General features: G+C 42.7%; 1 protein-coding gene across 1 annotated transcript in view; it reads left to right on the top strand.

The window, feature by feature from the left end:
- Positions 1–26,083, top strand: part of RYR3 (ryanodine receptor 3) — a 479,585-nt gene that overhangs the window by 62,265 nt on the left and 391,237 nt on the right. The window contains exons 8-13 of the mRNA XM_054969918.1: positions 7,857–7,950; positions 10,005–10,079; positions 14,104–14,260; positions 18,276–18,284; positions 20,292–20,456; positions 21,163–21,284. Of these exons, the coding sequence (XP_054825893.1) occupies positions 7,857–7,950; positions 10,005–10,079; positions 14,104–14,260; positions 18,276–18,284; positions 20,292–20,456; positions 21,163–21,284 (622 nt within the window). The remainder of the gene's footprint in view (positions 1–7,856; positions 7,951–10,004; positions 10,080–14,103; positions 14,261–18,275; positions 18,285–20,291; positions 20,457–21,162; positions 21,285–26,083) is intronic.

The following is a 26,083-nucleotide window of genomic DNA, read 5'->3' on the forward strand; positions in this document are numbered from 1 at the left end:
TTGGAGCACAAGCGGTTGTAGGTGTCCCTGGAGACAATTGAGAGCGCTGACCCGGAGTCAACCTCCATGACGCATGGTGTTCCCTCAATACAAACCGTGGTGTAGATCTTGTCTTTGTTACCTGCTTGTGTGTGCATGATGACGGTTGTGGTGTGGCATTCATTCAGCTGGCGCTCTCTCCCTCGTGGCCTTTGGCAGCGCAGAGTGAGGCGAGGAGACTGCTGCAGAGAGCCTCCTTTCCTGACAGTTATGCAGGCCCGAGCGATGTGGCCCTTCTTTCCGCATGCCTGGCAGTTGGCATCACGGAACCGGCATCTCCTTCTTTCGTGGTCTCCCCCACAACTAGAACAAGGGGAACCGTAGTATGGCTGCCTCTCAGAGTGCTGGGCTTGCACTGCATGGAATCTGTGCACACCGTCTTCTTCCTCAGAGCCACTGTCAAAATCCCCATAGTGGACTGGCTCTTCATTCAGGGGCAGCTCTGGACTCCGCCAACGTCGCACCTCCTGGGTGGACTGGTCTGCTGCTTCAGCTGCTAGTGCTTCTTTGAATGCTGTTTGGAAGTCGAGGTTCTTCTGCGTGAACAGCCGGCGCTGTAGCTTCTCATCGCGAAGGCCACACACCAGGCGATCATGTAGTGCCATCTCAAGGTCAGGGAAGTTGCATTGTCTGGCTGCCTGTCGGAGGGCTGCTATCGATTCACCTTGCGCCTGGTCTCGGCTGTAGAACGCATGTCTGCAGGCTATCTCAGATGGCTGTGGTGAGAAGTGCTCCTTGAGTCTGTTTTTTATTGTGTCAAACACTGTAGTTTGAAGCAGGGCTGGCGCCACTAGTGCCCGCGCTATATCAAACGTGGAACACCCACACACGCTGAAGAACGTCGCTCTCGTGAGATCTGTGTCCTCAATCTTGTTTGCTTTGAGGTAAAATGCAAACCGGGTAATGTATGATTCCCAGTCCTCGGCTGTTGAGTCAAACAGCTCCAAGTAGCCCTTAGCGGCCATGTCTGCCCTCTGGATGAAGCAAGAGTATGCCAGATGGGTGAGGCGACAATTCCTCGCTGGCAAGTGATTTGCTCTGTTTCTCAGGGCTGCCTACCCAAGCTTAATATTTCAGCTCAGGTCTCGGGGCTGCATACCCAAGCACCCTGTTAGTGATTTTGCTCTGATATTGGGGCTGCATACCCAATCAGAGATCCCATCCTTGTCGCCAGTGTTAAATAGTGGGTTCAGACACAAGGTGATTCAACAGCTCTTTATTTAGCAGGAACACAACACACACTGACAGACTGAACAGAAGCCCTCAATATATATACAGCAGTTCCACCCCCAGAATAACTGATAGCCAACGAGAATACATACTTTAGAATACCATCAATTGCATAAACTATATACAATGTTTGAAGTAGACAGGCCACTGATTGGTCTTTATTATAGAGGACCAATTGGCTGCTGTCTTGAGAAAGTAACCAGTGATATTGCAGGGTTTATGGAACAATGAGAATGCAGGCTTTGGGAGCCTTGACTGAACCTCAAGCTCAACACAGTATAGTGCATTACAATCAATACAGTAACTACTTTAGAGGCCTTGCTCGGCCCAGTACTCAACAACCTGTGATGAGGGGTGGGGGACTAATCATTTCCATAATGCCATGTGATTGAATGCAAATACTGACCTTTCTAATGTTCTGTCCTTGAGAGCTTCTACGGTCTTGCACCTGTGGCACCACTTCATCCTCTTATCTGGCTGAGAAGTGACAGAGTCACCTCTGCACCAGTCTCCCAGAAAAAGCTTTCTTTTCCCCCAGAGTTAATTGGGAATAAGTCTAATTGCATCTTAGCTAGGCCAAAAGTCTGAACCAAAGTACGAGAAATGACCTAGGTAAGTTTGTTTCTTGACATCTTGTTCCAAGTAACTCCTGCCCATGCACCCCCACACATATTTTACCTTCAGAACAACATCTCCCCCCCCCCCCATGCTTGTCAACATCTATGTAAAGCTACTGGGAGACCTCATCTGGAGATATGGACTGAGCTGCCACCTATGTGCAGATGACACTCAGCTGTCTTGCACTCAGGGAGGCTGTGGAAACTGTGAACTGGTGCTTGAAGTCAGTTTTGGAATGGTTGAGGGCTAACAAACTGAAATTTAATCCTGACAAAATAGAGGTGCTACTGGTGGGGGGAAAGTTTGACCAAGGAATTGGGATATCACCTGTTCTGGATGGGATTGCACTCCTCCCAAAGGAGCAGGTTTGTAGCTTGGGGTGCTGCTGGATCTATGTCTGCTGTTAGATAAACAGCTGGTAGCATTGACAAGGAATACCTTTTACCAGCTTCAGCTGGTAAGCCAGCTGCGGCCCTTTTTAGCCTTGCCCACTAATTGACATGCCTGACAAGACTTGCAAAACACCCTGAAGTCTTTTCCTATATTGAACCAATAAAATCTAGCTTGCAACCTATCTCTAGTCTTGTTGATTCCTAGATGTCCTGCCATAGGTGTATCATGGGCCAGCTTTAAAAATTGCATTCTGTATCTCCTGGGGATCACTAGCTGTTTGTGCTTCTCCCAGATAGCAGCCCATTTACACCTCATAGACACTCTATGCAGTCTCTGTTCTAGTATCTTGAATATACAAGGACTTTCAATTGTCACTTCCTGAGAGATTTCCATCCTCTGCCACAGATCTTGCAGTTTCATCTTGCCTTTGCTCCTCGAGGAATTCTGCAGCATGGATTTCCTGACACAAACTGCTTGTATCTATCCCTCTAGGCACAGTTTGCTAAGTGGCTACAACTGGTTTCCTTAGCAACCTCCTGCTCAAAGTTTGCTGCTCTGAAGCTCGACTTTGGGGCCTACTCCTGGTTACTACTTTATTCACCTTAGTTTGTGAGGCCAGGTCATTCCCTAACAAAATGGGAACATCCAGTTCTCCCCATACTCCCATAATCCATTTCACCTAGAATCCTTTATATCTAATAGGGAGTTCTGCCAAGTTCACCTCAAACTCTGGGCCACTAATTTCCTCAATCCTGTATGTTTTTCCTTGCAAATATTGGAATTCCTTTACTATGTTAGGCCTGTGATTTCTGCCTCTGTCTCTCTCCAGCCTATTACTTCTTTGTATTCCCTGTTTAAATCCTCCTGCACTTTCCAGACTTGTAAGACTAGCTGGTCTTTCTGTCTGGGCTTTTTCTGGAGCAGGGTCTGGGTGACTGCCTCTGTCTTCCTAACTAGTTTGACAATTTTAGATGAAGTTTGCTGCTTGTGGTGGGGGGTGGGGGGTTGTCCAGCTTTAGACTCTGTCTCTCGACTCCTTCACACACCCCAATCTCTCTGCCAGGAGTTAAAACCAACCTTTCTCACCTGAGCTACCCAATCCAATTGTCTAGGAGTGCCACCCAAATTTCTCTGACTCTGAAAGGCAATCACTCTTAACAGTCCTGCAAGGGCTTATCTTAAATGTGCTGACTGTCATACTCCAGTCTTATCTACTCCAGCTCCCAATTTGCTTCTGGGCTTGATTCAAGGGGCTAGTATTGAGTCCTTTAAAGCCCTATTGCTTGAGGCCAGCATATCTTAAGGACTGCCTCTCCTGTATGAACCTGCCTGTTCACTCTGGTCATATTTGGAGGCCATGATTTATGTGCCCCTGCTGTTTGAGGCTAGATGGGTACAACCCAAGAGAGGTCCTTCTTAGTCATGGTGCCAAAACCATGGAAATCTCACCCTAGGGAGTTTAATCTGTCATCTTTCACCACAGGTGAAGACTATTTCATTTGGCGTATCCCAATAACTGTTATTGGCCTCTTTCCTGTTTTTGGTGTTGTGTGTGTGTTAGGGATCCCAGACCCCCAGTGAGGGTGGGGGATCCCCCACCCCCGCTCCCCCACCCCCACTTACCTAACTGGCAGGGGGCACGCACCTTCCCTGTGGCACAGCGCACTCCCATGCGCAGCAGCCATCGGGATCGGGCCCGTTTGTGTGTTTATATGTTCAAATGTTTTAATATTTTTATGTTTATTGCCTTGGAAACTATTTGGGTGGAAAGGCGGCATAAAAGTATTTTTAAAATAAATAATAAAGTATGTTTTGTAATTGTGGGTAGAATGGAAATTAATATAAGCCACCAGTTATTTCTGGTGGTACAGTCCACCATTACCTTTTAATCATAGGCAGGGAAATGCAAACTATAATGGTATAACATGATTCAAGCTTTAATACCTGAAGAAAAACAACATTAGATGAGCTGTTATGTTCGTTGAAGAATACAGTATATGGGTATGCTTAAACTGGTAATGTGGAAACCCTGAACCAACTCTCTGGAACTGCTGAAGTAAAGATAAAGCCAGTGGGAACAAAAGGGAGATGTCAGGAAATGCTGTTGGGGCTGCCAACTTCAGCTCAGGAAATTCCTGGAGATTTTGGAGTTGTGTCTGGAGAGGGTGCAGTTTGGAGAGGGGAGATGGCTCAGTAGGACTCCACATGCCAAAGCTTTCATTTTCATTTCTATAGTCTGGAAATCAAGCCCCACCTAGAGGTTGGTAACATTAGGATCAGAGTGGGGACGAGAGACTGCATTCTCTTATCTCTATAACGTATCTTCATTAAAATAAATGACGCTGGTATGCAAGACAATATTTATTTATTTGATACATTTATACATGGAGACCAGTGGGAGACTGGGGACGGAGTCATGGTGGGTAGCCATCAGCAAAGGCGTGATGTCACTTCTGGGGAAAACCTGTAAATGGATGTCACACCTCTCTAGGATTTGCCAGAAACTCAGTGATAAAACATAGATTTCTGATTACTCTTTTAAAAAATTCCCCCTCTCGCCAATTCGCAGTGGCTGTAGGAAATGGGAGCTGGGGCTGGGGATTCCTCATTGGGTGGCAGCAATCATGCTTTCTGCCATCATATTCAAGGGTGTTTACAGATCATCTAAATGGCTTTTGTATAGTACATAGAATGCAAAAGAAACAGGGAACAAGCACAAAACAAATTTAGGCACTAATTTTTAGATAACTAATACAGTGTGTCAATAATAACCTGATGGAATGGCTGCAGTAGGAGAGCCTGTGAGGGGAGGAGCCAAGGTAGGTGGACCCAGATAAGGCAATGGACCTTGTATCTCACCTCTCCCTCTGTTCTTTTATATTAATAGAAGAAGTGTAAATTTCTTGATATTGTGTGTTTATTCCCTAAAATATCAGTTACCTGCTCTGCAATATGTGCATGTGCATAATTCCTCAAATCTGTGGCTAGGAGCCAGGGAAACAGCTATTGTTAGAAGATAGAGAAAACTGGTGTGAGGAGTAGCCATGGGGAGCCAAGGCAATTTCAAATCCTTTGGCGGTTGATTTCAGTAGCATTGAGATTGAATCCAGAATTATTTGAGTGATTTTCTAATGGCACCATTGTATGTAGGTGCATAATATCCAGATTTTTATTTCCTTTGCAATGCTTAACCTTAAATATACATATTAGTATGACAGTTATTCAACAGGGGAGTTTAAAATTGTTCTCAGTGAGGTGCTGATGAATCATTTTACCCTTATGTCCCCTGAGAAACAAAGTGGCTTCTTTTGTTGTGAACTCTATGTTAAATTGATTGGAAAGTTGCTTTCCATTAAAATGTAAATCTATAGAACAGTCAAATTGCTTACCCTTCTGGGATCACCTGCTACCACTGTGTAGTACTGATTTTTTGTATAAATGATTAATTTTGTGAAATAGGAATGGCTTGTGAAAATTTTATGAAAGGGCATGTTAAACCTCCAGTGACATGTGTAATTTGGATAACTTGCTCTTTAAACATGTTCTGAACTTCCTTTTCACTGCAAATTTTTTTTCTGTGCAGTAACAGTCATTTTAGGTTTCCGCTAGTCTATGCTTGAGTCTCAATTTTGCCTTAGAAAATATATATGAGGTTTAGATCTTCATTTTACTGCCTGGCCCAATTCAAGAGAAGCACAAGGAGAGATCTGAATTGCTCCCCATGCCCAATCAGAGCTGGGTTTTTTTAAAAGTCACTGAAGATCTCTTTCTCATATTTTTATATGGAAAAGTGGTTTCTGCATTGGACATCTTTTGTTGTCAATGAAAACATCATCTTATTAAATTAATAATAATAATATTGTACTGTAGAATGTATTCTTACATAAATTATATCAGTCATTCTTACAATACTTTGAGGTAGGTAAGTATATAAAAGCTGAAAGAGAGAGAGAGAGAGAGAGAGAGAGAGAGAGAGAGAGAGTTGTCTAAAGCGCTTTTATAAGTTCATGGCTGAGGCAGTATTTGAAACCTGATGTTTCTCACTCACTCTTTTTGCCTTATCCTATGACAGACAACTCATGTGAGCTGCCGGCACCTTTGGACTTCTGACTAAGGTTGCCAGGTCCAAGTTGGGAAATTCTTGGAGATTTGAGGGGTGGAGCATGGAGAGGATAGGATTTGGGGAAGGGAGGAACCACAGCAAGGTATAATGCCAAGGAGTCCACCCTCCAAAGCAGCCATTTTCCCCAAGGGAACTGATCTCTATGGCCTGGATAGTTGTAATTCCAGAATATCTCCAGCTACTACTTGGAAGCTGGCAACCCTGCTTCTGACACATGGTGTTGGGTGCAACTACAAAATGACTGCTGCAGACAGTAGAGGCAACTAGACATGGGCACGAATGGAAAAAAAAAACCCGAACACCCTGTTCGTTGTTCATTGCCATCTACGAACAACGAACATGGACAAAATGAACTTTTCCTGAACATGTTCGTTGTTTGTGGGGACCAGAACCACCCCCACCCCAACCACCCCACTTAGCCCCTCCTCCCCTCAAACCCACTTACCTGGCCCTTTAAAGATCCCTTTAAACTATCAGCTGGGATTCCCCCCTGCTGCCTGCCAGCTGATAGTTTAAAGGGCCCTGTCCTGGCAAAAACAGCAGTGTCTGCTGGCAGCTAGTTTGAGGGGTTACCAACTGACCTTCCCAATGTCCAATACTCACCAAATTTGCAGGGGGCATAGTCCTCACTGTCCTCTGAAGACCCCCCAAGTTTCAGAGAGATTGCACCCTAGAAAAGGCATGTTCCACAGGTCTCCCCCTTGGCTGTCATTTTCTCTTCACAGTGGCAAAATGGGACTCTCTGCTGGAAGTACTTTGAAGGGTTAAAGCCAGAAGGAAAGCCAGAAGGAGTTCAGACAGAGTTCAGTCCCTGCCTCCAGTTGCCAAGGGAATTGATTGCAGGTGCCAGACTGTCTGGCTTGAAGAACAGCTGCCAAAGGCAACGAACAAGGTTGCAATGACCACTTGTTCTTTTAGAATGGGGCCTCACAAATGGCTTGTTCGCGAACAGATGAACAGGCTGTTCATGGGTTTTTTCCATTCGTAATGCTGTTCGTGCCCATGTCTAGAGGCAACCACAAAATGTCAGGGAGTGAGGTTATGCATGACTCTAATAGTAACTCTTCAACGTGTCAGGCAGAAGCTCTGTTTAACAAGATGACTTTTTAAATGAACATACTGTTTAAGTAAATTCTTGCTTTCACATAGCTTATCTTAAGTCATGAAATGAAGATAATTGTGCTGTGGTGGCAGCTGCTGCCCAAGCATTTTTTTTTAAAAAAATTACACAATGAGATCTCCAGTGGCCAGTCAGAAGTGCTACAGAGCAAAAGACCCACTTGTCCCCACGCACTTTCTGAAAATACTTTGCAGGCTCCAGAAAAGGTGGCATGCACTGGAGGTACATTGGGAACCCCTGCCATAAAATTTATGCAGCTACTTCTAGACCTTAAGTTTGCCAGGTGATATTGTTACTGTTTTCACAAAGGTAATTAATATTCCTCTTCTCTAGGATATCTTCTTGGGGGACATGTATTGCGCTTATTTCATGGCCATGATGAGTGTTTAACAATCCCATCTACAGAACAGAATGATTCACCACACAAGTGAGTTATACTGTGTATTTTATACTTCCCTACATTTCATTACCCAGTATTACCTGGCTACCGCTATGCATGTTGAGTCAGTGAAGATTTGAACTTAGATCTCCCAAGTCCTAGTCCTGCACTCTATTCATTACAATACACTAACTCCACAATTTAAACAGTAAACAAATGCATCGTATTACTTCTAACAAGACAAAATTCCAAATACTTTCAGGGTAAAAATCTGGATCCTAATTTTCCAAGTGGGCAAACACTGACAAAAAAGAAAAATGCACACTACCACTATAAGAGGGCTGTAGTGTAAGAAAGTGGTCTCAGAGATGCAGCAGTAAAGAGATAGGGACTGTAGACTTTCCTACTATGTACTGTCCATTGCTGTACATATGAACCTACTTGTTATGGCATAGCATGGCTGTACAGAATTCAGATATTTTCATGACTGAAAATACTGACTTACAGCAATGCTTCCTGAGTTCCTACGCACATCTCCCATATTTGAGAGTAACCAATGACATTTTCATAATCTGGATGCATGGGAAAGTCTGGATGAGTCGACAGAACAGGTCCATTTTCTGACCACTAAAGTACAACTACGTGATGCACACATAAGTACTATAATATACTGAAAATCCATCAACCACTCTGCATCTCTACATGCTTCCTCGAATTACCCAGAGCATACCACATAATCTATTGTCTATCATAGAGCAATAAGTTTCAGCTGCATTTGCTCCAACTCCTTAGAGATGGTCACACACATGAAAGACTGACAAAAGGCATTCCTGAGTGAAGAAACAGAGGTGTAAAGCCAGACTGCATCCCATAAGAAAACCTACTCCAAGATGGGCCTAAAATATATAAAAACAGAATGCTATCAGATGTCATCTAGTTGCCAGCTCCAACCAGTCCAATACATTATCAGTGATAATGATAATTATTTGTTTAAATATTATACCCCTCCCATTACCAGGAATTCAAAGTGGTTTACAAAAATAATTATATAAAAACACAGTTAAAATAATACAAGTCTTAGATGGCAGGCTTTCCTTGCTTAAAGATAGCCTAGGGTTGCCAAGAATGTGTTGGTAAATTCCTGGAAATGTGGGGTGGAGCTCAGGGAGGGTGAGGTTTGCAGAGGGGTGGGACCTCAGTGGGATATAATGCCATAGAGTCCACTATCCAAAGCAGCTATTTTCTCCAGGGGAACGTATCTCTATCACCTGGAAATCAGTTGTAATTATAGTAGTTCTCCAGCCCCGACCTGGATGTTTGCAACCATAAGATAGCCCATAACCTAAAGCAGCTTCTTACCAGCAACTGTCCCTATGTAAACAAATAAATGGACAGATCTGCTATTAAAAATCCCAATATGCAGAAGCTGAGGGAGAACTTTTCTGTTCCTGACTTGAAAGTCACAACTTCTCAACAAACTTCAAAAGCAGACTCCAATATGAAGTGGCTGAATTGGGATTTATTCAAAAGTTTCACACTACATTCCCTCCCACACCTTTGAACTCATACTTAGTATTTTGATCTAATTGTAACTGACTATTACAGGATTGTAACCTATTACTGTATGTTAACAAGCTTAGCCTAACTAATGAATGGTCTTTGCTGATTGAATGTTCCATAATCACCAACTCTGTATTTCCTGCATTACATGATCCCCTAACCCTGCTATTTGTTTTTTCAAACTTTCTACATAAATAGATGCAAAATGAGATTCCACTCATAACATCTGGAGAAGTAGGCTCTAGTCTATGAAAGCTTATGCTGGAATAAAATTTTGTTAAGTCTTTAACAGGACACAAGACCACTATTCATGACTGAATTCAAGTGTTCAAGTGGAGGAGGAAGGAAGTAGTGTGCATTCAGATAGTATGCAGCCATAGTTTTATAGATGAAGGATATAGGTGAAGAGTGATTTGTGAGTTGAAGCATTTTGTGAACCTTCAGTGATACGTAAAAAGTTTTAATTGACAGGAATTTAGATATATATAGCTAAACAGCACTGTTTGTAAAATCTGGTTTTCTAAATAAAAATCTATCTACAGGCGAGTGTTTTATGAAGCAGGAGGAGCTGGTGCACATGCAAGGTCATTGTGGAGAGTAGAACCTCTTCGAATAAGGTATTTTGAATTTATCTCTGATAATGATATTTGAATTATTTGAATTAGAGCCTTTCTTCTGTAAATAGTAAATTAAACAAGGTTTTGTAGCATGTTCATACTAATCAGGTCCAGCTCTACCCTTAGAAAAACAGAGGTGTTTTTGAGGGGTCAGCAGTAGAGTGGACACGAATCGTAATACGACTCAAAATTTGGCATGAACCGGGCTGACTCGTGGTTCGTGAAAATGTGGTTCATGGAGCTGCATTTTCCATGAACTCCACGACTTTTTGGCCCGATTCGTCAGAGTCGTGAGCGGTTCATGAAGCCAGACAGGCTGGTGCCGATCAATTGATTCCCTAGGCAACGTAGGCCCGGAATGTCTGCAGACCTTTTGTTGCCACAGAAACCCCAATCTTAGCCCACCTAACCTGGATGTGCAAGTCTCCCTTCCAACTGTGGAGCTCCCATTCTGTTATATGGGAGCCAAGAGCAGGGAGGAGCTGCACCTGCTCATGATGGGATGCACACCATGAAGGCCAGTGGGACTTAGAACAGCCTCCCCCCAGGGATGAGGAGGCAGCCCTGGAACTTGAAGGGGTAGATCCCTACCACACCACTCCCAGAAACCCTACCTGAGCAGGCAGCAGGAAAGGTACCAATAATAAATAATAGCTTGGCCCCAGAGCCTGGCAGCAGCCCTGGAACCTGAAGAGGTAGATCCCTATCCAACCACACAAAGAAAATTCAAGCTCCAATGCACTCACCCTGTCTCTCTAACAGCAGCTGTCTCTCCCTGAAATCCAGAGCTGAGATCCCCTCTCCCCCCTTGTCTTTTCCTCTTGTAACAAATTTGGAGCTCCAGTCCACACTTGGAAGGAAGACCTGCCTATCAAGCTAAATTGGACTTAGATTGGGGTTTCCAGGGCAACAGCAGGAGTTCAGACAGAGTTCAGAAATCCCTGCCTGAGTTGCCATGGGAGTTGATTGCAGGTGCCAGAGTGTCTGGCTTGATGAACAGCAATGAACAAGGCTTTCAATGACCACCTGTTTGTTTAGAATGGGGCCTCATGAACAGCTTGTTTGCGAACAGCAGATTGGGCTTTTCGTGTTTTTTTTTCGTTCGTATTGCTGTTTGTACCCATCTCTAGTCCCTAATGGGACCTGCTGTCTCCTCTGCACGGGGTTCCATCTGTGCCACCTCTGTGCAAGGGGTTCCATCGATGCCACCATGGCTGGCAGGTGGGTGATGTCTGTGGCTGATCCCTGGGACTTAGAATGGCCTCCAAGGTGGGGAAGGCATCCGTGACTGCTGCCTCGTTGTCGAGGTGTCTTTTGCCAGTAGAATCAAATCCATGTACTCTGATAATGTAATAATATGTCATAATGTGAGAATATGCAACAATGTGATATGAAATACTTTGATAACATGAATATATGCAACAATGTGATAAAAATACTGTGATAATAATTGTGTGCTGCAGAGGTTTGGGTGGGTTTTATTTAGTCAGCCGCCACGTCTTCTAGGGCAGAGGGGCCTCACGCTGTTGAGATCATAAGCTGTGGGAACCCCCTGAACCCTGCCAGCGGGACTTAACATAGCCTCCCCCCAAAGAGGGGGAGGCATCCCTTCCGTCCCCACAAGGGGACTTTGAATACCCTCCCCCCAAGGAGGGAGAGGTGTCCGTCAGTACTGCCACGTCCAGGAGGTGAATTTTGTCGGTGGCCAGTCACTCAACACTCCTCAGCACTTGGGATGGGTATCAATCAGTCTTTTTCCAGTCCCGGGGGGTACCCCCACACCATCCATGGGACTCGGGCTCCATCTGGGGGACTTAGTCTTATCCTCCACAACCACAGGGAGGAGGAAGCGGCCACCGAGATCATCCATCACCCGTGCCTGACAGTGACTACCTGTTGGGGTATACGGGCGGGCACAGGGAGGGTGCTGCAAGCTGGTGGCCAAACCCCCACCCTTGAGAAAGGAGGCAGCTGACTGCCTCCCTGAGCCTGTGAGGAGGGGGTGGCTACCAACACCCATCTGCTGTGCCTGATGGTGGCTGCCCGTTGGGGCGGGCAGCCATGGGGGGGGGTGCTGCCAGCTGGCGGCCAAACTGCCCACTTCTGAGAAGGGAGGCGGCCAACCACCTCCCCGAGCCCACAGGGAGGGGGTGGCCACTGACGTTACCCATGTCTGGGTGTCTATCACTTCAAAGGGAGCCATAAGTCAATTGGCAATGATGGCTCCAATTCTATCAAATGGGACTTTCTTGGGGGTGCTGGCTTTGGGGATCTAAAATTCAGAGATCTGTATTGCAATTTTACCAAACTTCACAAAACTCCCTGTGAGTTTGGGCTCTGAGTCTGAAGGGGGCCGTTCTGGGCTCTGATGAACTATGTACCGGGTCACGAACCCGGATCATTTTCATCAAAGTTCAGGATTTGTGAAACGGAACGAACCTCAAACCTCACAATTCTTTTTGTTTGTTTGTTTGTACCTGTTTCAAGTCAGCAGTATTCCTACTCACGTATCTTGACAGCTTTTGCTTCCAGACAGAGGATTTCTTCCTTCTGCCCTCCTCCCACAGGCTGTTTAAAAAAAAAAACAGTGTGCAAACCAAGCATGTCTTATAGGAACCTCCAATACTCTCATAAGATTCTTCTTGTAAGAGAAGAAGCAGGGATAGAGCTAAGCAACTGGTAATTGGCAACATTGACAAAGCATCCAAATTGATAGCTGAACTCTATGTGAGAAGGAATCTTGCAGGAGTCCAGGAATTCTATAGGACATTTTTGGCTTCCTGGACTGGTTTTAGAAGAGTGAGAAGGAATATTAGGTTTTCCAGCTGGAGACGGTGGTGATGGAGGCAGAGGCAGAGGTTCAGTGGCAAAATGTCTTGAACTGACAGTGTTACTAATACATGAGAATAATAATACTAAAAGGCTAAAAAGATAAAAAATAGTAATGTATTTAGATTTCTGAGCAATTTGGGGTCTTTTATTTCAATGGAAGTTGTGAGTGGTTTCAATTCTTTCTCATGGAAATTAATGGAGTCTAAAAGTGAGTTGTTGGGATCAAATCACACCCTAAAGGCAGGGCTAACTCTAGATTTTGGAAAGTCTTGGCAAAATACATTCCAGTGGTTTCCTCACTAAGTGCACCATCCCCACATGTGCTCTCCTGGAAAGAAGTATTACTGTTTTGTACTCCTATAAAAATCATGTCAGTGCCAGAAAGGCTAAACAAAGTGCAAGGAAGTTTTGCTGTGTTGCCTTCATCTTTCCTTCCATAAGGAAATGGTAGATCTCTCCAGAAGTGCCTTGATGTTGCAGGGGAATGCAGGTCAATCTCCTATGTTCTGCTTGGAGAGGATCTAGGATTATTGTTGCCTGTCTTCTAGCATGGGTAGAGGATCCTCTATCCCTGCTTCTTGTTTCATGGTGTCAGGAGAAATTTTTTAGAAAATGGATGTTGGGCCAATGACATAATGTCACCTCCAGGGAAAACCCAGAAGTGGCTCCATACCTTTCTAGAAATAATTTGAAACTTCAGGTTTCCCCTACAATTGATACCAGTCCTTTCTAGACTCTCCAAAATGTCCATGGTTTTACCATAGAGATTTTGGCAATTCCTAGAGAGGCGTGATGCCACTCTGGGTTTTTTTTCTGAAATTGACATTATGCCATCACCATTGGCTGCCTCCCATAGCTCTACACCTTCAGTCTTCTGCTGGTTGCTGGGCCAGGCCTGGCAGCTCTATCTGGGACAGGCAGAGGAATGGAACTCCATCATGTGAAAGCAATGGTCCAATGTCTCTGTGTGCCAACCTAAGCAGAAAGGGAGATCATCTCATGGGCCTCTATGACAACCTTCCATTTTGTGATGGGAGCAAGTAGCTCATGGCTCTCTGGTGGTGAGTTCTACGCTGGACCATGGGATTCTCCAGATGCCTTCATATACCAATCTTTGATGGTACTCTTAGTTAAATGATTTCAGTGTCCTCTATGTAAACAATACGGTTATCATTTTCCCTTTTTTTTAAAGCTGGAGTGGGAGTAATATTCGCTGGGGACAACCTTTTCGCCTGCGACATATTACAACAGGACAATTTTTAGCCCTGACAGAAGACCAAGGCCTTGTCTTGTTAGACAGAGAAAAGGCTGATACTAAATCCACTTCCTTTTGTTTCAGAGCATCAAAGGTAACACAATACTTTCCAGAATGTATTACTCTGTTACGTTTATTTATTTATTTATTTATTTATTTATATCCCGCTCTCCCCACATCAGCAGGCTCAGGGCGGATTACAGCCAAGTTTAAAATCATATTTCACAGTATATACAATTTAAAACCATAAAACACTTTAAATACACAGATTAAAATACATACATGCATACATACATACATACATACATATCTATATCTATGTCTATCTGTGTGTGTGTGTGTGTGTGTGTGCATGTATGTAAACACAGCGGCACATAATCTAGACGATCAACCTTTTTAGCCATCTCCGGAGCATTTTGGCAGGGAAATATGAGAGATGGAGGTGTCACTAGTAGTGAGGGCATATGTTGTACTCCCCCAGCTAGAGGGCTCCTCCTTGCATCAACCATATGCCTGGCTGAACAGCTCTGTCTTACAGGCCTGGAAAACCACGGGCGGTCCTGGAACAGCTATAGCAACGAAAACACACAATGCCAGGAAACCACTATTGCAAATATAGATATATTTCTAATCACATAAAAGTGCAATGTGTTCAAGTATGTAATTCTCAATTATACACAACAAAAATACACAGTACAATCATATATATGTTATACAAACAAATCCTTGTGGTCCGTATAATCTTTCACTTTCCTTTAAATTGCAACATGCAAAAAGTCTTGTATAAGCAGAAGCCCATGGATAGAGAATCGTGGAAGATGTTCTGACATTCCCAGTCCTAAATTTCAAGATAAATCCAACAATGCCGACGGGGGTGTGCAGGCAATTGTCATTAACCCGTTTCGTGAGAAAAAAAACTCACTTCATCTTGGGCATGAAACAATTCAGACTGGATACACTGTAAGCATAGAGATGTAATAAACAATTATACAGCCATTATTAAGCAATTGCAAGTTACAACGTATAAACAATACACTGAGTTTTACTTACAGAGTATTGCAAAATCCAAGCTCATTCTCTAAGGGCTCGAGACAAAGGTGGTGTTAACGGACTGATAATGATTAAACAACAACTGTGTATATAGCTCAATTTGGGGCCGAATCATACAATGTGCCAATTAATTGCAGCTGGAAGATACTGGGTCATGCAACAACTTACAGCCCAAAGTGCCAATTAGGATATTTAATGAGGGCAATAATCCTTTCAAAGATCAGATCCTTTGCTACAGGCAGTACATAGATGACGTCATTATTGTGCTAAGACAAGAAGGGTGTGCTGAGGAGTTAGGTAAATGGGTCAATTCCTGGCATCCAGCAATTCAATTCACTTGGACCGGTAGTACAGACAGTATAGACTATCTAGATGTGACTATCTACAGAGAAAAAAACAACAGATTGGCAGTGCGTCCCTTTAAGAAACACATGGACCGCTGCTCTTATCTCCACTACCGATCCTTTCATCCACGTAACTTACGGGACAATATTCCCTTAGGCCAATTCTTGAGGATAAAACGCAATTCCACTAACCCATATTTTTATGAGATCGGACGTAGGGAACTGGGGGAGAACTTCGCAGCGAGAGGCTACCCTAGACAGATAATTGAAAGGGCGAGTGCCCGTTCAGATGTAATTGAAAGGGGAGGTTTGTTGACCCCCAGAGGAAGGAGTGTGGATGATAGGATCAAATGGGGACTGAACTATACCCCTCTAGCTCCTAGGATCACTTCCATTATAAGGCAGCATTGGCATCTTTTATCTGACGTTCGTGGCTGTACCTCGGGATTGGCGGTCGGCTTCAGGCGGACCAGGTCCATTCGCGATATTGTCATAAGGTCCGAATTTTCTGCTACCCCTCCACGCACCAATATGCCTACAGGCCATTTTGCCTGTGGCAATTGCAACGTGTGTGGGCATATGGTGGGACTGGATTGGATATTAACGACCCGCCCCTTTCCCAGGAGTAAATTTACAAATTGTAAATCAACAAACGTCGTGTACATTATACAATGTCAATGTCCCCTGCTCTACATAGGCAGTACCACCCGCCCCCTCAGGATAAGAATCCAAGAGCATTTATCAAGGATTAGGAATGGAGTGATAGAAGCGCCTCTGGTGGGACACTTTCACCAATGTAAACACCCGTATCATGATTTCAAGGTTTCAGTTATTGAACATTTGGATCACCCGCATGCAGCGGATACAAGTAAAACACTTATGCAGTTAGAATCCAAGTGGATCTTTCAACTTAATACCCTGACACCATATGGGCTCAATATGGAGATTGTTTACTCTTGCTTTTTATGAGAATTGGCACTTTGGGCTGTAAGTTGTTGCATGACCCAGTATCTTCCAGCTGCAATTAATTGGCACATTGTATGATTCGGCCCCAAATTGAGCTATATACACAGTTGTTGTTTAATCATTATCAGTCCGTTAACACCACCTTTGTCTCGAGCCCTTAGAGAATGAGCTTGGATTTTGCAATACTCTGTAAGTAAAACTCAGTGTATTGTTTATACGTTGTAACTTGCAATTGCTTAATAATGGCTGTATAATTGTTTATTACATCTCTATGCTTACAGTGTATCCAGTCTGAATTGTTTCATGCCCAAGATGAAGTGAGTTTTTTTCTCACGAAACGGGTTAATGACAATTGCCTGCACACCCCCGTCGGCATTGTTGGATTTATCTTGAAATTTAGGACTGGGAATGTCAGAACATCTTCCACGATTCTCTATCCATGGGCTTCTGCTTATACAAGACTTTTTGCATGTTGCAATTTAAAGGAAAGTGAAAGATTATACGGACCACAAGGATTTGTTTGTATAACATATATATGATTGTACTGTCTTACAGGCCTGGCAAAAAGCTAACAAATCTCGCAGGGCCCTGGTCTCATTGGACAGAGCATTCCACCAGGCTGGGGCCAGGACTGAAAAAGCCCTGGCCCTGGTCAATGCCAGGTGGCATTACTCTGTTGCTGCATTTAAAAAAAAAAGTGGCTCCTCAAATGTATTTTGGCATATCCTTATTTTTCTGTATCAATTTTTTTTAAAGATAGTGGGTCTATATAAATTCAATCACACAAATACTTAGAAAATATTTATTAGGGGGCTCCCTAAAGGGTAAAAGGGATGTGCTGTTGAAGTCCTTATTTGCATCTGATGCTGGAATTCTCCCTGTAGCTCCTCCCTCCAGGTGCTCTTCTCCTAATACTGGATTACAATTAGTAAAAAATTAATTTGTTTGAGACAGACTATGGTATAGTTGAAGGGAAAGTTCAGTATCCCTCACCTGCACTTCCCTCTTGATAGTGCCCATTGGATAGTGCCCATTACTTTTATAAAGAACTTGTTTTCTTACAAAATATTATACAATAAAAACTGATGAATAAACTGACAGGCAAAAAAAATGAAATATAGGTTCAGATCCAACTGTAATAATGCATAACTCATATGTAACAACTGATAGCTCTGGATAGAAATGTGCACCTATAGAACCACTTCACTGGGACCTAATTATTATGATGTGGATAGATGCACATCCTCATATATGTCAGCAGCCATTTTGGCTGTGCATGCAGAAGCCCACTTCTTGTTCATTCATTATTCAATTATTTAAAATATTTCTGTACTTGCCTGATAAAAAAAAGTTCTTAAGCAATTATAGCATACTTGAAACTATCATAAACTACAATTAAATGTGACATTAAAAACACAGCAATAAAAAGCAGCAATAAACATAATATACGTGTTAAATTACTAGAAGAAATTAGGAAAAATGGGAATAAAATAAAAAATGTTTTTCTAAAAAAATCATAATTGATAAAATAAATTGGGATATAACCACATCTTTGCATGTGTGCAGTAAAAAAAAGCCCCAGATGAATAGCACAGGGAAAACATTCCATGGGTGAGGTACTACCACAGAGAAGACCATCTCTTATGGCCAGCCAGATCACATCTGAGAAAGGAGATACCAATAAGAGGGCCTGCAAAGTTGGTATCAATATTCAGATAAGTATGTAAGGGAGCAGGCAGTCCTTTGGAGGCTTTAAAAGTAAGTACCAGTACTTTGAATTGTGCGTAGCAATATATAACTGTAAGACTTTTATTTTGTTGGGCTTTTTTCTTTACATGACTCTCATGATTTAAATGGAATGAACATGCAGCATTAAGGACCAAACAAATTGTAGTCCCATAAAGAATCATTGAGGGATAAAACAAATTGTAAATTCCCTCTCCCCTCTGTGGAATAACCTCTTGAAATACTTGGAAGTTTATAACATTTGGTGTATTTGGTCCATACACACCACCACATACCACCAATGCCTTTAATTGACTCTTAGCTGCTGTCAACATTCAGTCTCTTGTAGGCCTTTTAGTGTTTTTCTTTTTCTTTTGTTTAGTTTACAAAGTAATATCTTTCTTCATAGTTGGGGGGTCCCCCAAGAACATGGGCACCCTAACTTGGTTGAGAGCCTAGAGGTTATACTGGATCCAGCATTGCTGCTAGAGAAGCAAGTACATATAGCTGCAAAAAAGTCATCTTCCAACTCAACTCAATCTAGCCCAGAAGATGGACCCTTACCTTGACATGGCTGATCTCACTATCTGGATCCACACCACAGTTTAGACTGCTGTAATGCACTCCACATACATCTCCGCTCAGAGTCAACCCAGAAACTCCAGATGGTGCTGAACACTGCAGCTCAGTTATTATTGGGACCTAGGTGGAGCATGCATATTACTCCCATTCTGCAGTCACTCCTTTGGCTGCCAATCAGTTACTGAGCTCAGATCAAGGTGTTCGCTGTCACATACAAAGCCCTTCATGGTCTTGGTCCCTCATATTTGCAGGATCATCTCTCTTCCTATGCTCTGCCACAGCAGCTTCGCTCTTCTGAACAGGGTGTTCTTCAGGTGCCACCCTCCTAATGGGCAAAATCAATGTTTGCCAATGGACACACATTCTCTGTAGTGGCCCCCACCTTATGGAATGGAGTTAGGAGAACCCCCACTCTCCTGGCTTTTTGCAAACTATGCAAAACTGAATTATTCATAAGGGCTTTTTTAAAAAGGTAGGAAGGCTGTACTGTAAGGAAATGTTTCAGAAAAAATGCTTTGGTAAAGGAATAGGAGCTATAAACTATATTACTATGTAGTGTCTGTTCCTGTAGGTATGTTTCTACTATGTAAATTTCTGCATAGTTTAAGTTGTCATGTTTAAGTATGCTTATACTTGGTTTTAGCTAGGTTTTCAGATTTCTGAAATCCAAACCCAATTGTATTATTCATTGGATATCCCAGTCATTGATCATAATTGTCTTTCATTGTGTAATTCACCTTGAGACTCAGTGAGAAACATTATTGATGTTACATTGCAATGTTACAATGAAAACATTCCACATCCACTTAATTTGACCTAGAGTTTTGTAATCTTTGTAAGTATTCTTAATGTTGTTGTCTTTATTGCTAATGTTCATTGAAATACATTTAATTTCATAGAGTGATCATCAGATTGATATGGTATAATTTTCTTGTGGTCTTGACACTGTAACGGCATCCCCAAGGACTATATTGAAATTTTATTTCATGTTGGACTTATGGTGTTATTTAGACTGAAATTGACAATGAAATATTACAGCTGTAATTTACTGAAGTGAAAAAGGGAATTAATATTGTTAACTATACTTCTTGTGTATTTTACTTTTTCAAAAATTTAAATGTTGATTACCTTAGACCAGGGGAAACTAAAGGGCAGAGAAATACTTATATTTCAGTGACTTTAATGGGACTGAGCACAGCAATCTTTTTGTAAATTGCGTCTTTAAAATGCGCAGAATGTTAAGTGTTCCATAAAATTCTGGTTCACATCCTAACAGCTTAATTCCTATATATGTTTACCCAGAAGTATTAGTCTCTAATGACACTGAAACTGCCTTTTGCCTCTTGAGGAGGGGGGGAGATATCTGTTTGTGGATTATTTTTGGTTTCCCATTTTGTGATATATGCTATTGGTATTGAGTTAATATTATTTTCTCTTTTGTAATTCTATGGAATAAAGGAAAAACTGGATTCTGCTCATAAGCGTGATATTGATGGCATGGGCGTTCCTGAAATAAAGTATGGTGATTCCATTTGCTTTGTGCAGCATGTAGCCAGCACTCTGTGGCTGACTTACAAAGCACAGGATGCTAAAACAGTGCGCTTGGGACCACTGAAAAGGAAGGTAAAATAAGGATATGTTGTTTTCTAAGGAAAATTCACTGAGATTAGAGATACAAATAATTGTACTATCACAAGAGTGTCATATGGGTTTGAGAGAGCATTTCTATTTAATATGTGTTGAATACATTCACTGTCTTTGTTTTAGATTTCAATATGGTAGAATGTATCAAAAATTCATTTTGAAGAAATAAATGGTAATATTTAGCAGCCTAAAACTTGAAGTTATGTATGCACAGATACTCTTGGCCACATGACGATGGGTGTGGCATCTCGAATGCAATCTGACTGACCCCTACCACCCTAGCTTGCTGCTCATTGACAGGATACCTCTACTTGTTTTCCTGGCATTTGTCACAACCCAAGTGGTAGGATTACTTGGCTCAATCCATGAAAATCCTCAGAAAATTCTAGCTAATGAGTAGACTACATGCATATGCACCATGCTACTGAATACTTAGCTGAGAGACACAGGGGCAGAAAATTTACAGCTCCCCCAGCCCCCAATTCTTCATCTCTTACAGTTTTCTAAAGTAGGCATTCTAAGTTGTTATGAGATGTTTAGTTTGGATGTATTATCTGATCTGAATAAAATAGCAAAGCACAAATAAATTGCATTGTCTAGAAACTTGACTGTGGCGTAGTGCTTAGTACTTGAAAGGATGAATGACAAATTGTTTCTAAAGTATTATTGTGGCTATTGTTTGTAGGTTATATTGCATCAAGAAGGACATATGGATGATGGTCTCACATTACAAAGATGTCAACATGAAGAATCCCAGGCTGCTCGAATCATTCGCAACACAACAAGATTATTCAGTCAGTTTATAAGGTGCAGTATATTACCCAGCTCTATGATTTTTGGTTATTCTATTCCAGTATAAAAGAAAATTTACAGTCTGATCCTAACAATATTTACAGCTGGAATTAGGTTCCAGTATTGTAGCATTGCAGCCTTACTTGTATTATTTTGAAGAATTCTGTACAATGTTCTTTATAACACACCAGTTAAAATTAACTTTCATATGGGTAACTGTGTTGGTCTGCAGTAGAAGAGCAAGACTCAAGTCTAGTAGAACCTTAAACGCCAATAAGATGAATGGAGCTTTGACTCATGAAAGCATATACCCTGGAATCCTGTCCACATATTCACTCTGACAATCAGTGGACCTAACAACAACAGTTATACCATCTCAGGTTCATTCACTTGTTCATCTTCCGATGTTATATATGCTATCAAGTGTCAGCAATGCCTTTCCACTCTCTATACTGAACAAATAGGTCAGTCTCTATGCAAAAGAATAAACAGATTTAAATCTGAGATTAAGAATCACAACACTCAAAAACCAGTGGAAGAACATTTTAATTTTCCAGGACATTCCATTGCTGACCAAAAAGTGATTGTCCTCAAACAAAGAAACTTCAAAGGCAGATTACAGTGTGAGATTGCTGAATTTCATTGTCATATAAACTTTATTGTGTGATTAGCACCAACAACATTAAAGTTAATTTAAGAATCACAATCACAATAAAAAACTCTAGTATACCTTACGATTTATAGACAATCCTTAGGATCACAACAACAATTTAAGTTAAAACCAACATTAATTTAAGCAATTCAGTCAGATAGTCAACAACATACATAAATTTATCCATCAGCCATAATACCAGTGGATGGTTTGGGTAAGGCTTTTATCAGCCTTGCAACAAACTTTGCATCTTTATCCATTTAAGTTGTCAGCAAGTAATATAATTAGTCTGTCATTATCCCGTCTCCCTGGATGTTGTAATACAATATTCCCAAGATATCTTTCACGTTCTAATGCAAATCTTAGGCAATAAGAAACCACATGACCTAGATCCTTAATAGAATTCAGAATTTCCTATGCTCAAGATTAAGTAAATTGGAAAGAGAGGATGGAAGAGTTAAAGGAGAAGGTGCAAGTTGCTTTTAAGGGGAGCTATTCTCAAAGTACTGAGAAGTAGAGCATCAATTTGAATACTTATATCTAGTAGTCTTTGTTTTTTTAATTGCTTTACCACAAAGAAGCCCTCTTAAATGTTCTTCTGAAAGTCTGAGTTTGGCTACCAAATTCAATATATAACTCCACCACGGATTACTTTTCCCTTCCTTATAGGCCGTGGTTAAGAAACATGAACTTAACCCAAACTGAATCTTCAACCAATAAGACCAGCTAAGGTCAATATGGGCTAAGACAGATATTGGCAATAAAGCCAATTCCAATCTAGTTATGACTGCAGGTGTTGAATTAGGGACTCCTAATAACATACAAGTAAATTTATTCTGAATGGCCTCCAATGGTTGTAAGTTACCAGTCCCCCAAACTGGAGCTCCATAATGTATCTGCTGCAATACCTTCATCCTATACATTTCTAGCAGTGGAGGTACCATACAGACTTCCTGTGTTCTGTAGAATCTAAGGATACTGAGTATAGCCGTTTTGAATTTCCTCTTTGCATGCTCAATATGCACTGGCCAGGAGCCAGAGCTATGAAAAATTACCTCAAGATATCTAAAAGAGGATACTTGTTCTAACAGCTTCCCATCAATCATCCATTTATGTAAATGGGATCTTTTACTAAAAACTATTATCTTAGTTTTATCATAATTGACTTTCAATAAATTATTTTTACAATAGAGGCTAAACTTTTTTAAAAGCTTTCTAAAGCCAACTTGTGAATGGGATGCAAGTATTGTGTCAACGGCATAAAGGAGCAATTAAATGGCTTTCTCTTCAAGCCTAACCAGAAAATGTTGTGTTCCTGACAGGTATTCAGCCATATACAAAGACACCAGGATACAATCCTGGTACACGCCTTTTGAAGTTGGAATTGAATTGGACAATTGACTGGAAATACCTAATCTTACTTTTAAGAGTGGCATTAGTATGGAGAGCTTTAATTTCATCTAATAGCCTGCTGTCAATTTTCTATTTATTTAATTTGTTCCATAGGTGCTGCCTTGGGGGAGAATCAAAAGCAGCTTTCAGGTCAATACAATTGCCTGGATAGCCCTTTCACATATTCGTTGTTAAAATATTGCAATAAAATGCAATAGGTTGAATGGCCTGTCCTGAATCCAATTTGTTCTGGTTCCAATAGGTCATTTTCAGACACCCAATCTTCTAAATTCGATAAAAGGTACCTTGCATAAAGTTTACCTATAACATCCAGTAAACTTATTTGTCAGTAACTAGCTGGGTCTTTTTCATTCCCCAGATAGGTACAATGATGGAGGAGGACCTCTCCTGCAGGAGCTTACTAGTTTTATCTACATGAGTCAATAAGTTGGCTAGAACTGGTGCCCACCAGTCTTGAAAAGCCCTAAGCATGCCAGGGGAGATAAAATTCTCCCTGGGAACTTATTATTCTCAATTGTAGATATTAGAGACTTTATTTAGCAGGGGGCCAGCAGATGATTTAGCAGATGATGAGCCTGTTGGATTGGTTGTAGTAATCTCAGCTGTATCAGTCTTTTGACTTTCAGTCACTGAACAGCTGTGAAAAATAATCTTCCCACTTATCCTTGGATATATAAGAATCCAGGTCCTGGCTAACCCTTCAATCCATTTTTGCTAAAAGTTGCCAAAACTTTGACATTTCTTTTTAGGGCAGAGCCAAGGCAAGTTCTTGCTAGGATTCTTTCTGCAAGACATGCTTTTTCTTCCTAATAAATTGTTTGAAATTGTTATGGAGCTCAAAGAAAAACTTTGGTAAGCAATTATTTGGGGCCTGCTTGTACATTTGAAAATATGTCAGGCAGCCCCATCCAAAGGACCCACCCGGTGCCTTTGCATGGGTGTAGCGGTGGTGCTGCTTTTCTTCTCCCTGTGGTCTTTTGCAGCAGAGCCACACTGGTGCCCAAGCCCAGCAATGCACGGTGCAAATGCTGCTGAGAGCACCACGGCATCTCCCTGACAACCTTACTATCACAAGCCAATGGCAGCGCCGCCCCACTGACAGGCATGTGAAGGGCAAACAATGGTGCAGCCAATGGGTAGGCTGCGATCCCTACTTCCCCCCTGCCAAGGAGCAGGCAATTGGGGACCATGCATCCCAGTGGCCATGGCACCTGCACTGGGGCATGCAGCTGGGGGAGGTTGCCTGACTGAGGAGCAGGCAGGGAGTGTGGCACCCCCCAGGGGACAGAGTGGGAGCTGCAGCTTGCTGGGGGGGGGGCAGCAGGGCACAGCTGGGAAAGAATGCTCCTCAGTTGCCCCAACAATGCTCACAGAACCTGCCCATCAGAGTGCAACTGCAGACAACGGTGCAGTGAGTGGCAGGGGAAGGCATAGCTAGTCCGCAGGCCAGGCTGCATCTCCCATTGCCATCTGTCAATGGCACTCCCCTGCCCTGCAGAGAGTGGGTGGGCAGGGCAGACAGACCCCCACAATTGGGCTTGCTGCTCCCCAACAGAGGCACATGCCTTGAGAGGAGCCCTGCCCTTGGGGGGGGGTTACATGGTGCAGACAGGGCATCCACCCTCTTGCTCGCCCAACCGCCATTTCTGTCAAGAGCCAGACTGGCAACTGAAGTGCTGCCACTTGCAAATTCCTCCCCTGTTGCTGCCACTTTGAGAATCATGCTCCCCCTCCTTGAAAAATGGGACCAAAAGGCAGCAGAACCCGGCACTCAGGAGAGGCTCCCCAAGGTCATGGTGGGGCAGCTCTGTAGAAGCAAGCAGGAGGTGAGTTTTGCAACAACTGATGGGACTGCCCATTGGTAACTAATGGAAAGACTGGAAGGACTACTGGGTGTGATTGGAGCAATGAATGCCCATTGATTTGCAGTGGCTCCATTGAAACATGACACTGCATCAAGAAGATGTGATAAGAACATGGGGCGGACCTCGTGAGCCATGCTCCAGTCCCCGGAAGACAACCCCAGAGTGGAATGATGGCCTGTGGGACCATCACAGAGTGGAATGATGGCCTGTGGGACTGGAGAACCTGCTTCAGGGGCCACCATCCCAATACCCAGGCAAGGTTCCCATGATCCATCCCTGCTTCCACAAAGAGCAAATGGGAGAGTCATCCAGCCTTGCAGGGGAGTATCCTGCAAGGGTTACATCCCAAATTCCACTCTGCTACCTGCCATGAACCTGAGGGGGGAGGAAAGCTAGCCAGGGCCAGAACCTCCATGGTGCCACTGGACACCTGTTCCTTTGGGCAGTAGACCCACACAAAATCATGGAGGCACCTGGTGTCCCTTTGGAGCCACCCCACCCATCCCAGCTCAGAGACCATTCACCTTGAAGTGTAAAATGGCAGTCCATTGGGAAAGTGGAGGGGGGCAACTGTCGTGCAGAGACAGGCAAAAAGACAGGGAGGTTGTTCAACACAGACTTTATTAAACTTTATTAATTTTGGAGTCAATCTGTTATTGCAGACAGCATTTAATTATTTGCAGCATCAGGCAGTAGATGTCCTATCATGAGGGAAAATGGATTTCTTTTCTTAAGTGGCTTTACTTTGCCTTGAGGTGGCTGGAGCCAGGTCTTAAGAGATCATTAACAGGGCTAAAAAGCTCACCTTTATTCTATGTTACAATGTGTTTTGGTTATGCTGGAAAACACTGTGTACATTGAGGTGCTGTACCAATAATAACTCA

This window comes from Eublepharis macularius, chromosome 2 (genome assembly GCF_028583425.1).
Source record: "Eublepharis macularius isolate TG4126 chromosome 2, MPM_Emac_v1.0, whole genome shotgun sequence".
In the NCBI taxonomy this organism is placed as follows: domain Eukaryota; kingdom Metazoa; phylum Chordata; class Lepidosauria; order Squamata; family Eublepharidae; genus Eublepharis; species Eublepharis macularius.